The 13493-nt window shown below is 38.1% G+C and overlaps 1 protein-coding gene across 1 annotated transcript; it reads right to left on the bottom strand.

The window, feature by feature from the left end:
* Positions 1–9443: 9443 nt before the first annotated feature.
* Positions 9444–11281, bottom strand: LOC135713287 (borealin-like). Its single transcript, XM_065236374.1, has 4 exons — positions 11130–11281; positions 10831–11011; positions 10490–10765; positions 9444–10286 (listed from the first exon to the last, which is right to left on the bottom strand). Exons 2-4 carry the CDS (start codon positions 10931–10933, stop codon positions 9682–9684), a joined length of 984 nt encoding a protein of 327 aa, XP_065092446.1. The 5' UTR covers positions 10934–11011; positions 11130–11281; the 3' UTR covers positions 9444–9681.
* Positions 11282–13493: the final 2212 nt, after the last annotated feature.

Raw genomic sequence — 13493 nt, 5'->3', positions numbered from 1 at the left:
GTGAAAATTGATTCCTTGTCTGTCAGAAATAAATTTGCTAGATTGACTAGTTATTTGAAAAAAATCATCGGTCAAATTTAAGTGAAAATTTACCAAATGGAACACAGCCTCAGTATGACAGCGTCCTAAACAAATCAAGCGTAACTATTAAAATCGAAGTATCTGCTTTTGTAAACAATCTCTTCAATCGACGATTTCGACAGTGCATAAGGGCGTAACCGCGATGATCGATTCGCTTCGTTGATTTTCTCTTTTGTTAATACTCGCTAGAATTAACGTTTCTCGGTGCGTTTGCTGTTGCTTTTGATAGCCAATACAACCTGTTACAACTCTGCATTGAACGAATTCTAGAAAATCGTTTCGCTTACCTGTAGCAATGTAAAGAGAAAATCGATGAAGAGAATCGATCATCGCGTATACGCCCTCACTGTCGATTTGTCTTAACTGCTAACTCAACCACGCAAACAAACACCATCATCAGGTACACTGAACCAAAACTCCCGCCGCCCGTTGAATGAAATCTCATTCAGCGTCAAGCAAAACTTATGATTCCAGAGATTGAATGACAATCAAGTCGAATGATTTAATGATCACCCGCATAAATCATAACCATAAGGTTACCACATTGAAAATGGTTTATCTTCCTGTGAAAACCATAATGAGAATGGTTCAGTCAACTTTAATCGAACCATACCTAGATAAAGTTTTAACCATATTGATTAAGGTTTTCGAAGACCTAACCATACGAATAATGGGTGGTTAAGAACGTTCACCATACGAAATCTCACTTTTTCCCATACATTTTTTGCAGAGAAACTATAGCCTAACCACATCAGAAAAGGTTCAAGTTGGAAATGTGAAACCTATTTCCATTAATGTTCGAATAAGGTAGTACGTTTTAGAACCAACCATTGTTGTTAACTTCAATATATACTATGAACGGGTAGAAACGACCATACTTATTGACGTTATAATACTGTCGTAGTTTATGTGGAATTCAGCAGATATTGTTTGTTCTTTAATTTTAATGTGGTTTACAAGATTGCTTTTTGTGAATACCTCTCCCTTCACTTGGGAATTGTTTTTATTGTTCTTCATATAAACAGAGCACTAAAAGAAATACACCCTGAAATACGAACCTTCATTCTATTTGAACCTGCTTCGATTTCCTGTTTGGGTTAATGTGAGCCAGAAGAATCAAAATTTCCAACCCATGTAGACCGCTGTTTCTTATCCATGATGGCTGGGATTGTCAAAGGCCCTAGATATTTTTATAGGAAATACATGCTTTTTTAGAAATACTTTATACTTTAAGCTGGTATTACTTACGTTATTCATTTTTTTTACGATAAAACAGGTTTTCCATTTGGAGTAAAGTTTTAAAAATAAAATAATAAAGCATAAAAAACACCGTGAACTCATGGCCGCCGTTCCAAAGAAAAGCATTTTCCTCTGTTTGTGCCAGTTGTAAAAACATAAAGCAACCATAAGCGAAACACGTAAGCATTGTACAAGTTGTATACAACTTTTATTCGTAATGTTTTGAAACAGTTCAATATAGTTTCGTAAAGTTGATCAACCGTAACAAAATGTAGCTGGAACATACCAGAAACTGTAACAGTATAAATTAATGTTTCTTTTCTGTTTATTACATTCCATAAACCATAACAAAACTATTTTGTATAAAGTTAATATAGTTAGTAAGGTTTCAGTGAAGTTTGAACTATTCTAGAAATGGTTCTTTTCTATGCGGGCAGCAATAGGTTATTTTTGTTTACATTTCAAAATAATGTTTTTTTCTATGTCATCCGATAATCAGTCACATATTAACAGGCACATTAAGCGTATGTTTTTCATCATGAACCAAAATGAATATATTTCTTCATAGCCCCTCTATGAAAATCATTCTATTTCAGGTTTATCATCATCTTTCGGTCATTCTTCATATCAGTTAGCAAATGGTGGCGAACAAACAGTATTGTGACTGCGCAAATGTGTTTATTCTGTGAAAAACCTGGCATGATGGCTTAATCGTTAAAATGTAAAAACAATTGCAACTGATTCACTAATAACCGTTTCAATGCATTTAAAAATATGTCTGATGAGATTATTCGTAGGAATTCGAGCTGGAATTAACGTTTAAATTTCAGTTGCCGAAAATAGTCCAAGGGAGCCAACAATTGCTCTACACTCGAATATTAGGTTTTACCTGGTTTATTAACGAGATAAAGCTAAGTTGACAATTAAGACCTAGCCTGAATTTGATAATTATATATTGTATAGTTATTATTTATTATATCAAAATAAAACATTATTAAGATCGATTGAAAAAAAAAACTTGTAGTTCGAATAAATTTTCCTTTTTAACGCAGCAAATTGCTCCGGATGAGTCCTGCATACCACTGTTAGAGTCGAGCGTTTACGTGTTCCAGATCACGACATCAATGATGAACAAGGTTAGCATCCTAAACCCGTCAACTTCAGGCATATTTGGAGGCGAACCAGCCTCAGGCTGAAAGCCTCCTTAATAAAGATAAATCAATCAATCAACTTCAGGCGGACATGCTCTGCCGCGCCAGGACCCCAGAACATCATCAGAAGATTCAGTAGAAGGAGATGGTTGTGCTGAAGAAGATGGTTCGTGTGACACTATGGTAATATGTAATGATGAACCAAGCGGCAGTGTTGGATCCAATGAGACGCAGGATGTATTAAGTTCTCCACACATTGTACATCACAACCAAGATTATGCTGAGGTAATTGCTTGATGAAATTCTTTAACGGGGATGATCATCGATATCGAAGTCAAACGTCATTTATGACCATTTGGTTCTTTAATTTCAAAATATGTATCGGTTTTTATACATCATCTAAAAAGCTGCGTTTTCTGAGCACAGTGATATTTTTACTTATTTAAAATAGTTCCAGTGTACCAAAATTCATGAACTTTTGGATTTGGGTTCCATTTTTAATGGAGATTACAATATGCATTTACCTTTTACATATTTGTTTACATATTTTCAGGTAAGGTGTTAAATAAAGTACATGTCAATAGTAATAATTATCATATATTTTATTTGAATATTATAGAAACATTTAATTATACAACCATTTCATTACAGATGACTCATGTTATCTCAACAGTAGAAAATAATCGTTTCTATAGATTAGTGGCCAATTGTTTTCCTACTTATTATCAAATTAACAACATTTTACTTAGTAATGCTTATAACTGATTGAAATGGTTGTGTAATTATTTATTTCAATCATATTTCTGAAAAGCAAATACCTCTATTAAGCCAACTACATAGATAAGGGCATCATTTAAATACGATCTGATTTTCTTCCATTACAAGACTGATGAGTTGAAAAGTTTATGTATGTAAATCATTCACATCTAGTTCTATTTTGATTTGATTGATGCATGATTATAGCGCTGATTTTAAATTATATTCATTCATTTGACTTGATTCTGTCAAAACATGAATTGAATGACGATCTTCTTAAAATCATCTGATTATAAGCATGGGGCTTGGGTGAGGCAAAAATCATTCAGTAGGCGGTGGGTGTTTTGGTTCAGTGTAGGGGAAACTTTCGCCTACTAGCTGGTGTTGTTAGTTTCTGTGAGTGAACTTGCAGTTGCCACAAATCGTCGATTGAATTTATTGTTTACAACATTAGATACGTTGATTTGAATGATTATGCTTGAAATACCTGAAATCCCATAGAACAAGAACGTCAAAATTGAACACATGTTGGATTCAATCTGTGTGGCTGTGTTCCATTCGATGAATTTTAATTTAATTTTGACAGATAGAAAATTTTCAAATTGTACCAAACTTTATTCTGGCAGACCAGGAATCAATTTTGGCAAACACCTCGAAAATCACACGATCAACAACAGAGAGATTTTCGAACATTATAATTGATTTTCGAAATGCAAATTTAAGTAAAAATTCAGAACAATAGAACACAGCGTAAGGCCACTTCTTGACTAGCCTATTGGTCCCAAGTAAATCTGTAAGCGTACCCCATTCTAGTCGAAATTCTAGTACTACGCAATGTTTGTTTTGATTCGCTATGAAAGTTTGACAGATAAAATGAGGGGTTATTGGTTTTTCCTATGTTTCGAGGGGTGCATCGATCTCGGCATCGATTAGCTTGGGACCGAAGATAGTACCAGAGCTGAGCCAAAAAGTTGAGCACGTTTCTTCGGGACTTTCTGGTCTATGCAACGGCTGTGTTCCAGTGGATTAATTTTCACTGACACTTCGAAAATGAATTATAATGTTCGAAAATCCCTCTGTTGCTGATTGTTCGATTTTCGAGAAATTGTTTGATTCCTAGTTTGTCTGAAATAAGTCTGGTAGAATAGCAGGTTTATTTGAAAATTTTCCATCGGTCAAATATAAGTTGAAATTCATCAAATGGACCGCAGCCTAAATGATGGGGGGGTACAGCTGTAGTATACTCCTAGTCCCACCATCGAACGGCATTTGCTAGATAAGATGAGGTTGTGACATAATTGAACAAATAAGCTCTCAAAATAACGGCGCCGGTAGTGTAGTGGTAAGCGTGATTACCTCTCACTCCAGCAGGCCTGGGTTCAATCCCAGTCGGCGCCGCCGGGATGTTCTGAGGCATAACATCTCTGATCACGCCTTCCTTCGGATGGGAAGTAAAGCCGTTGGTCCCCGGTTCATGAGTTGATGGGTCGATAGGTAGGGTCCAGGTGTGGGAGCTGCCTTCGGTAGCATTGGTGCTCAGCACGGAAAACAAGATCGACGGAAAAAACAAACCAAAGGAAAAAAAAAGCTCTCAAAACAACACTCTTTGAAAATAATGTTATGGATATGTTACTGGAAAAAATCCAAGGATTAAAAAGGAGGATGTAGAAAAATTATTGAAAAAGGAGGACATGTCCTCCATTAGGATACCATATGGTAACCCTATATGTAGGGGAAATGGCTCTAATGTTGGCCTCTATATTCTAACCAAAGTTAGTATGTATTATTGGGATTCTATTCTTTGTAACAGTTTTAAGGCTGGAGAGATGTAGGACGCAGAGGGACCGCTTAGGGGAAGCATAATATGGTTTATTGATTCTTATTTTGAAATGGTTCAGATGGGCTAGGGGTGATAGGTTTACGCTTTTGAGTTTTGCTTTTCCTATAATTTCGTTGAGTTGACCACATCTAACGCCGGAGCTGTCGGTCAGGTTTCCGCAGATACGGCGTATCCATTGTGCGCCGAACTGAACAATCAAGAATGCTTGTTGTGCGGGATTCACTTTGCCAAGATGTTGTGGAGGTCATGGTATTGTGGCCGGTCATGGTAGTGCGAAGTGCACAGCACAAGGACCCGCACGATTGGCACAACGCATAAGGCTTAACACTAAAATTGTCCTATTTACCCGCTCACATTTCATGTACGAATCGAGTACTAAATCAGAACAGCCAGCAACGGATCAGGAAGACAAAGAAATTATCAGTGGAGGACCCCATATTAATGGGGGATCGAACCGGTAGGAAACAACCCTGGCGAGTGAAATCCCGAGGAATCTGACGAGGAGAACCGTAAGTTGGACATGAGCTGCGTGCACGCATATGTATAACTTTCAGACTCATTTCCACCATCTTATTTTAAAACACTTTTCCCTCCTGTCAATACTTCGTTGCTCTTCAAGCATGACAGCCTCCCACAATGGTTTGCTTGATTCCATGGTAAGGGATATGCTACCATGATTACATATAAACTCCAATCCTACACTTGAGTGACATCCCATGTCCTTCAAAAACTATGGGCTTTATTACGGGTGTCACTACACGGTGATAAGCAAGTGATACTCAGAATAAGAGCCGTGATTACCGTTACTATATACAAATCAAATGGGAATCACTTCACCGTGATGACAAGTGACAACTTTTCACCGTGACGTGACATCCGTATTAAGCCCCTATATATAATGCAATCACAGCACACACCTCATAGATATCATTAACCTTCATAAACCTTCAGCGAAATCATCATATTAGAAAAATATGAGTTTGGTAGTAGTAGTACTTAAACCATGCATACAGATAAGTTAATGTACCTGTGTAGTATATTCCCCAAATCGGTCATTACCCGAGTGCTGCGATGCATATTTGATAAAACAAACAAATCAAGTATCAACGTAACATGAGGGCAAAGAACTGTGGTCGCCAACTGCACATATGCTTTGTAAGCAGTTGCGATATTTATTTGTTCTGTTTGTACTTTGTTCTGATCGCACGATAGCTGAATAAACTCACTCTTGTTTTAGCCTTCTCCAAGGGAACATTTAATTGAGAGAAAAGTCCCCTTCAACGAAATACGTTACACCTGCACCTGGACGGACACTTGCGCCTACCCGGTGGAGGACCCGGGTACGACCACCCATGTGAGTCTAGAGTATAGCACAGGCTGACGAGTGCAACGGGAAGGACAGTAGGTATATAGATAGACTAGGGGGTCGGTCGCTAGATACGCTGACTTAGCGGAAGGCACGGTTTATGCACTGAACAATTACAATAGTAAAACCAATTTAAAATAGAATAAATATATAATCTATATCCTACATTTATTCACTCTATCAAGCCCCAATGGTAGAATCTTTATTTATATTTTGCTTTGAACCATGGTTTTATTAACTCTGCAGAGGCCGCGGCTAGAGATGACGCGACAAGAATGTTAGGCTAATATAGCCCCTTATATCACATCACACCACTTATTGTGGTGTGTTTCAATTATGGCCTATGGGGTTCCCATCTGCCATAATTGGAACACACCATAATACTTACCTATGTTCTCTTCATCCTTTATTGATTTATTTTATTGTATATTATACACAGACTAGTTTGGTGTCCAAATTATACAAAGTTATCTTAAAGCTAACAAAAATTGTCTTCTAAGAGAGTCGCGTGACATGTCAAAATCAAAAAACTGAGGAGACTCGGTTGAACGTCCGTTGGAGGGCGATTAGTCCGGAATTCGCCGCATAGTTGGTTCTCCTGTGTGGGATCCTGAGAAGAGAGTTGCCTCGAAGCACACGGGAGCGAGCTTGAACATTAATGTTGCCGAGCAGGGCAGGACAATCCATACGGTCGGTTAGAATATCAGCGATGACAAGTGCATTAGCCACTTCACGTCGTGTTTGGAGGGTATCCAGTTGAATCATGAGGCAACGGCTCTCGTAGCTCGGTAGATTAAAGGATTAAAGGGATCCCTCCAAGGTAATCTTCGGAGAGCGTATCTGATAAAACGCCGCTGTACCGACTCGATTCGTTCAACACCATTTTGGAAATGAGGGGTTCATACTGGAGAAGCATATTCCAATGTCGTTCGTACCAGGGAAAAATAGAATGATTTCAGGCAATATACATCTTGGAACTCTTTTGCTACCAGAAAAATGAAGCCAAGGTTTCCTGAGGCTTTTGTGACTACGTACGACAAATGTGGCTTGAACGTGAGTTTTTCGTCAAAAATCACTCCTAAATCTTTAACCTGGTTTTCTCTCTGCAATTGAGTGCCATCAAGGAATAGCCAAAGTTTAACCAACAATCAATACGAAACTAACGATTTTAAATTGGCTCACTACTTGACTAGCCTATTGGTTCCAAGCAAATCGACTAACGTACCCCATTCTCGTATAAATTCCAGTACACTATGTTTGTTTTGATTCGCTATGAAAGTTTGACAGATAAAATTAGGGGTTAGTGGATTTTCCTATGTTTCGAGGGGTGAATCGATTAGCTTGGAGGGGTGAATCGATTAGACAGCCATGTAAAGACATTCCCAGGGGTAAAAAGGCTTGCCAAACCAAAGTCTTTTTACCGAATTTTTCGGTAAATGCAAACAATGATTCAGCGTGATAAACAGCTGTTTTAACGTCATCTGAAAAAAACGGGGATTTCCAAAGCCGTGCTTAGACATTCTGGGACACCCTATATTACATATATATCCATATGCCTAAAAAACCCATTTTGACGTAGGACTACGTCTTTGATTTCTATATGGGGGTACACTTTGTAAAAACACAAAATGGAACATGTAACAAATTAAGAAAGATTTTGAACGTTAATAACTCAGCTGCCCCTGGTCCAATTTCAATAATTTTATCACCAATCGATCAGAAATATGGCTACGCATCGATAATAATGCTTCCGACTGTTGATTTTCTACAAGAAACTATTGAAAAACTGGTAAATGTCCAGCATTGTCTAAAAGCGTCGAATTAACTAACAAATCCACCTACATGCATATGTTGCTTCCCCAGCACAGTCGTCAGAGAGTACTAAGTAGACGAAACAAGTCGAAGTGGCATTCGCCTCCGATCCTCGGGCGCGTGCGAATAGGGAGGATGGAATTGCGTAATATTTTGCACACTCATCGCCATATTCAGAACCAAACGCAAATTCTTCGAGATAACCACCATCCGTCGTCTGGCTCGCCGTGGTGGTGTCTAACGTATCTCCAGTCTGATTTACGAGGCATGCTGAAGGTGTTCCTGGAAAATGAGGTCCGTGATGCTGTCACCTACACTAAACACGCCAAGCGTAAGCGGCCATGGATGTCCTCTTCAATAAAACGGCCCTTTTCAGGGCCATCAAGCTTACATCAGTAAATAGTTGGAATAGAATTTATCTGTGCTTGTTTGTCCATATTCAGAACCACAAGCCCCAATAACCACACAAAATGCTCTCCAGAGTTGTAATCTTGTAACCAAACTTGGAAGCAGGGGTGCAAGTGATTTTGATTGATTCTCTTAATCAACTTTCTCTTTGAAAAAATTTACTACAAATTTGGTACGCTTACAATTCAATAACGGAAAGAGTTGAGATAATAGATAATTGATCAATTAAAAGAACTAAATGCTCTTCACATTTATTCCGTCCACTAGCGGTCCTACGTCAAACTTTCGTTCGTGCCCCTAGGCACAGACCCTTCTACTTTTTTTTTTATAAAAAGTTACCCTAATACACGACGGAAACTTATGCGTAAATTTGAGTGCAAGATCATTTTAAACCAAATTTGAGAATATGTGCATTAGGAGATTTCATAATGAAAAAAAATCTCTTTTAATATAGGTAATGGTATATAAGTAGCTCAAAAGGTTTGTTGTTTGTTTGAAGATTTTTGCGAATTACTAAGGGAGTTTTAGAATTCGCTTCATGTTTGGTTTTTTTCTATCGAAGATATGTTTCGAACGTACACAAGAATTAATACCTAACAAACAACTTTAGCTGCATATCAGCTTATACATGCAAAAATTAGCTAGTTAGGATAATTTTTGGCTGTATAAGCTAGTCTGCAGCTAAAATTATTTGTTTGGTATGTACCAGTGCAATGTAATTTCAACATGGAAGAACAGAATACGTTACAATTAGAAACATTTTTATTCAATTAAAAGGAACTAACACATAGCAAGCTTATATTCATTGGCGTATCTCTCCAAGAAATGCAAATTCAGAACATCACAATGATTTGCGTCTAGTGACACCGAATAGTTGAACTGTTTTAATTTTAGACTATCTTCTATTTCGGCAGCAGATGGCAAAATAAAATGCATCTCATATTTATAATATCCCAAACTGGTGCAGTTACCCTAACATAAATGCAGAATACTAACATAAGAAAAAAGAAATACACGTAAAATTACAGCTAATATTTTTGAAAATTATTCCCTTCGGCAATCTGCATGATCTTGTTCAGGTTCAACTGTAACTTTTTCAGGTGATCCAATGTATTCGAATCTATTCTCTGCAACAATCCCGTATCAATAGACTCCATCGCGGTCGGCCGAATCGATAGCATGCCGTTGACAATCGGAATATTAACATTTGCCGTTTCTTCTACCATTATTGCACTGATAACCGGACTGCCAGTAATGGAGTAGATAGATTCTCCTAAGCGAGCATGACGCAGCATGGCCATTGGTGTGTTGGGATGTACTTTGGGTGTAATCATGCTCAAGCCACGGTCTGCACTAACGGTTTGCGGTCTACATTGTCCAGGGGTTCGAAATTTGGTTCGCGATAGGCGGTTGCTTTCCGTACAGACCGATTGGCTGCCACCAAACGTTTTCTTCGACTTTATACCGAACAACAGCGACGAGTGTTGTTTTAGCGGAGTGCCGTTGGACGAAGCGGATTTACTGCGCCGTCTATTTTGCATGGCCGATGCAAGAGGGCCGTAAGGGCGAGCTTTAGTCGAATACTGCAGGTCCGAGTTCATGTTACTAGATGCACTGTCCTCTGTAAGATATCCTTTAGGTTATGAAAAACACGGGAAAAGAGCGAAAGATGCGAAAATAAAGTTAGTCAATGATTATCCCCAGATGAATGAGATATGTAGGATGTTAATTTTCTCATGATGTACCAAATGATGAATAACTAAAAATGTGTGAATCACCAGCCGGAAAATGCGATTTTCAATGATTATTTCGAAACAACTCGTTCCTGTATCTTACCCTCATCAGCTCGTGATTGCTTCTTCTCGCCTCTTGATGCAGCACCGAAGCTATGCGATGACAGCTGGCTGGAGCCCATCGAACTCATTCCATCACATGGTTCATTATTCATTTTATCCAGATCATCAAAAGTACTGACTCCCAACAGTCGAAGATCGCCCATTCGCATCTGCAGGACCCGTTTGGGCACTCGATTCTTTTCAGTCTTGAACATCAGCGTTAGCTCTTCGATTTTATCGGTCATTACGCTTTCCAAGTTGGCCAGCAGGCTGTCGGCTGAAATGTAAAACAAAATATTATTCCTAACAACTTTTGGGATTAATAAACCTTATTTTACCCACCTAAAACATCGTAATCTCTTAATTTAGCGTTGACTTTTTCTTCCTGAAAGCTGGTGCGATTGCGTTTGGAATTCCCATGGCGGGTCGACTTTGTGCGTACCATTTTATGACTGATGAAACGGAAAACTACCAGGTAGAATCAAAAAAGACACACAAAAGGCACTTTGCTATTCAATTATCACTGAAAATAAAAGATTGAAAAGGAGAATTGTAGTGGGTATACAGCCCATAACATCTCACACCAGTTTATATGGATTTCGTTGTTTCTTCTACTAGTTAATATTGTTATAAAAACTTACCAATACAGCATGTTACAATTAGTGAGTACTTGGTCAATAAAAATCGAATGGGTTTGAAACTAATATACAATAAAATTTAAACTAAATATTTATCAGTCTCGTCTTTTTGAAAAGTACAAAATTAAACGAACAGAAAAATGCGCTGCTAGATGACAGCCAGCTGACAAGACTTTGTGTGGAGAAAATTTAAATCTGCGGCTCTGTATGGGCTCTACACCGCTGGCCTGCTGTGTAGAGTTATGTTTGGCGAAGCAGAGGTAAACATGTTCAACGACATTGGAAGTATAGGTAGACAGGGTATGTTCATAGCACTGCTTGAGGCTGGGGTCAGTTGAAAAATTACGTAGCAGTAGCCTAAAGAATATAAATACAGCGCACACACTTAGAAATTATCACCGACTTCGGTAATTTTTACCGAAATCTGAACAGCTGAACTGTTCGGTAAAATTTATGCAATTCAGTTCAAATGCTTTTCAGCTACTTTGAAACTAAATCTCCACTAAAATAACTAGATTTGATCATTTAAACAAGGTTGAACATGTTTTAAAAATTATTTTCAAATTCAATAGCCTTTAAAATGAAGGTCAAAGTTTATTCTGATTTCGGTAAAATTTACCGAACGCGGAACCAAAATCTTAGTGTGCACGGAGATTCTCTCGTTGGTAGCTCGATAGTTGTATGCTCGCTAGTTGGACCATGCAGGCATAACATTTGACAACGGCACAAAAGCATTTGTAAACAAACTTTCTAAGGCCCTTTACGCGCGAACCAAAGTAGGCCCACGCAAACCAATACCACTTTCGGAAAGGTGATAGTTGCCCCTATCCGAGGATGTTATTGGTTTGCGTGGGCGCACTTTGGTTCACGTGTAAAGGGCCTTAGAAAGTTTGTTTACAAATACTTTTGTGCCGTTATCAAATGTTATGCCTGCATGGTTCAACTAAAAAGCAACTGTATGACAGATTTTATGCTAATTGAATTTTCATTAAGGTATGAGCAAACGCATTTTAGACTGCGCATTATGTGTAAAGGCGATGCATAAATTATATCACTCGAAATTGAGGAAAAATTGACCGCCCCTCTCTTTTACCATTTTCCTTTACCTAATCCATAGCTTGTCACAAAATCTTGCACCCCCTCCCTCTACAGCGTGACATAATTTATGCATGACTCCTAATATAATCATTAGATATATGGTAAACGTATTACATGTATACGATACGGACACACCGACAAACCGACATGAAACTTAAACTTTACTATTGATCGAGAATTCATAACGGCGAATTCAAATGTGCAGCGATCCCATCTGTCAAAACCATATAAATTGTTTTATCTAGATTAAAATAATCAGACCAGAATAGATTAGACACGAACCAACTCATACATTTTGCATGCGTGTTCGTTACTAGGATAAACATTTTTCGTGAACACGGCCTCAGATGTTAGGTTTCCCAACAAACATTGCATACAGAATAAGTGCTTATTCAGACCAAAATATGATTCTTCAGCTAAAAAATGGCTTATTCAGCCATTATTTAGCTCAAATTGTTTGTTGGGTTGTGCTTTGATCAGAAATTTGATTGTACTTTGTACGGTCATTCATGTCGGTTTGTCGGTGACGGACATATGGACACTTACCTTACCAATCAGGCTAAGGCCTTGTTGTCCTCTGCTGTCGAAGAAGTCGTCTCCACTCTACTCGATCCATGGCCACTAGACTGATGCAAATTTTGACTTTTTCGCTTTCAGTGCTTAAATGGTTTCAAATCGGGTCCTGATTAGCCTCCCAAAGTTACAACTCATTTGGTAAGAAATAGACTTCGCACAAGCCATTTGAAGTTTACATGTAAATTACTATGGAAAATCTCAACTTTATGTTCATTGCCTTCTACTCTTTTTCCATATTGAGCTGCGAAACAGTTCGATAGCCGTTCTTATAGAACTTTGCTGAAGATCGTTTCTATGTAAAACTAGACAGGAAAAAGTTATTAATTATTTAAGAGATTGGTAAACTTATGGCATGATCAAGCAGCTGCTCTGTAGGCAACACTGTATTTTGCAGTGTGGCATAGTAGCCATGATTTTTTTGCCCTATTCAACGCCCCAGAAACACCAATGTTGCCTGCTGAGCAGTTGATTGAGCATGGTCATAAGAAATCAGCGCATTGAACCATTGATAACATTCGATCCTTGCATTTAATCAAAAAGTGGTCTTCAGCAAAGTTGTAGCTGGGAAAATTTCCTACAAGTACAATTGAAAGTTTTTGAAGCAGACCTATATGATGAGTTATTAGATAGACATGAACAAAAATCTTGGTTTTACTATAGTAATTCCCATACAAACTTCAAATGATTTGTGCC

The sequence above is a fragment of the Ochlerotatus camptorhynchus genome, unplaced genomic scaffold (genome assembly GCF_037179485.1).
Source record: "Ochlerotatus camptorhynchus isolate MF236.1 unplaced genomic scaffold, CSIRO-AGI_Acam_v1.1 ptg000041l, whole genome shotgun sequence".
Taxonomy (NCBI): Eukaryota; Metazoa; Arthropoda; class Insecta; order Diptera; family Culicidae; genus Ochlerotatus; species Ochlerotatus camptorhynchus.
Note: the sequence above shows the minus strand (reverse complement) of the source record. Positions and strands in the feature narration are given on the sequence as shown.

Excerpts from the sequence above, each read along its gene's own strand:
- LOC135713287 (XM_065236374.1), bottom strand. The coding sequence starts at position 10,933 with ATGGTACGCACAAAGTCGACCCGCCATGGGAATTCCAAACGCAATCGC. Across the intron at positions 10,766-10,830 it reads AAGAGATTACGATGTTTTAG|CCGACAGCCTGCTGGCCAAC; the intron begins GTGGGTAAAATA and ends TTTACATTTCAG. Across the intron at positions 10,287-10,489 it reads GCAATCACGAGCTGATGAGG|GATATCTTACAGAGGACAGT; the intron begins GTAAGATACAGG and ends CATAACCTAAAG.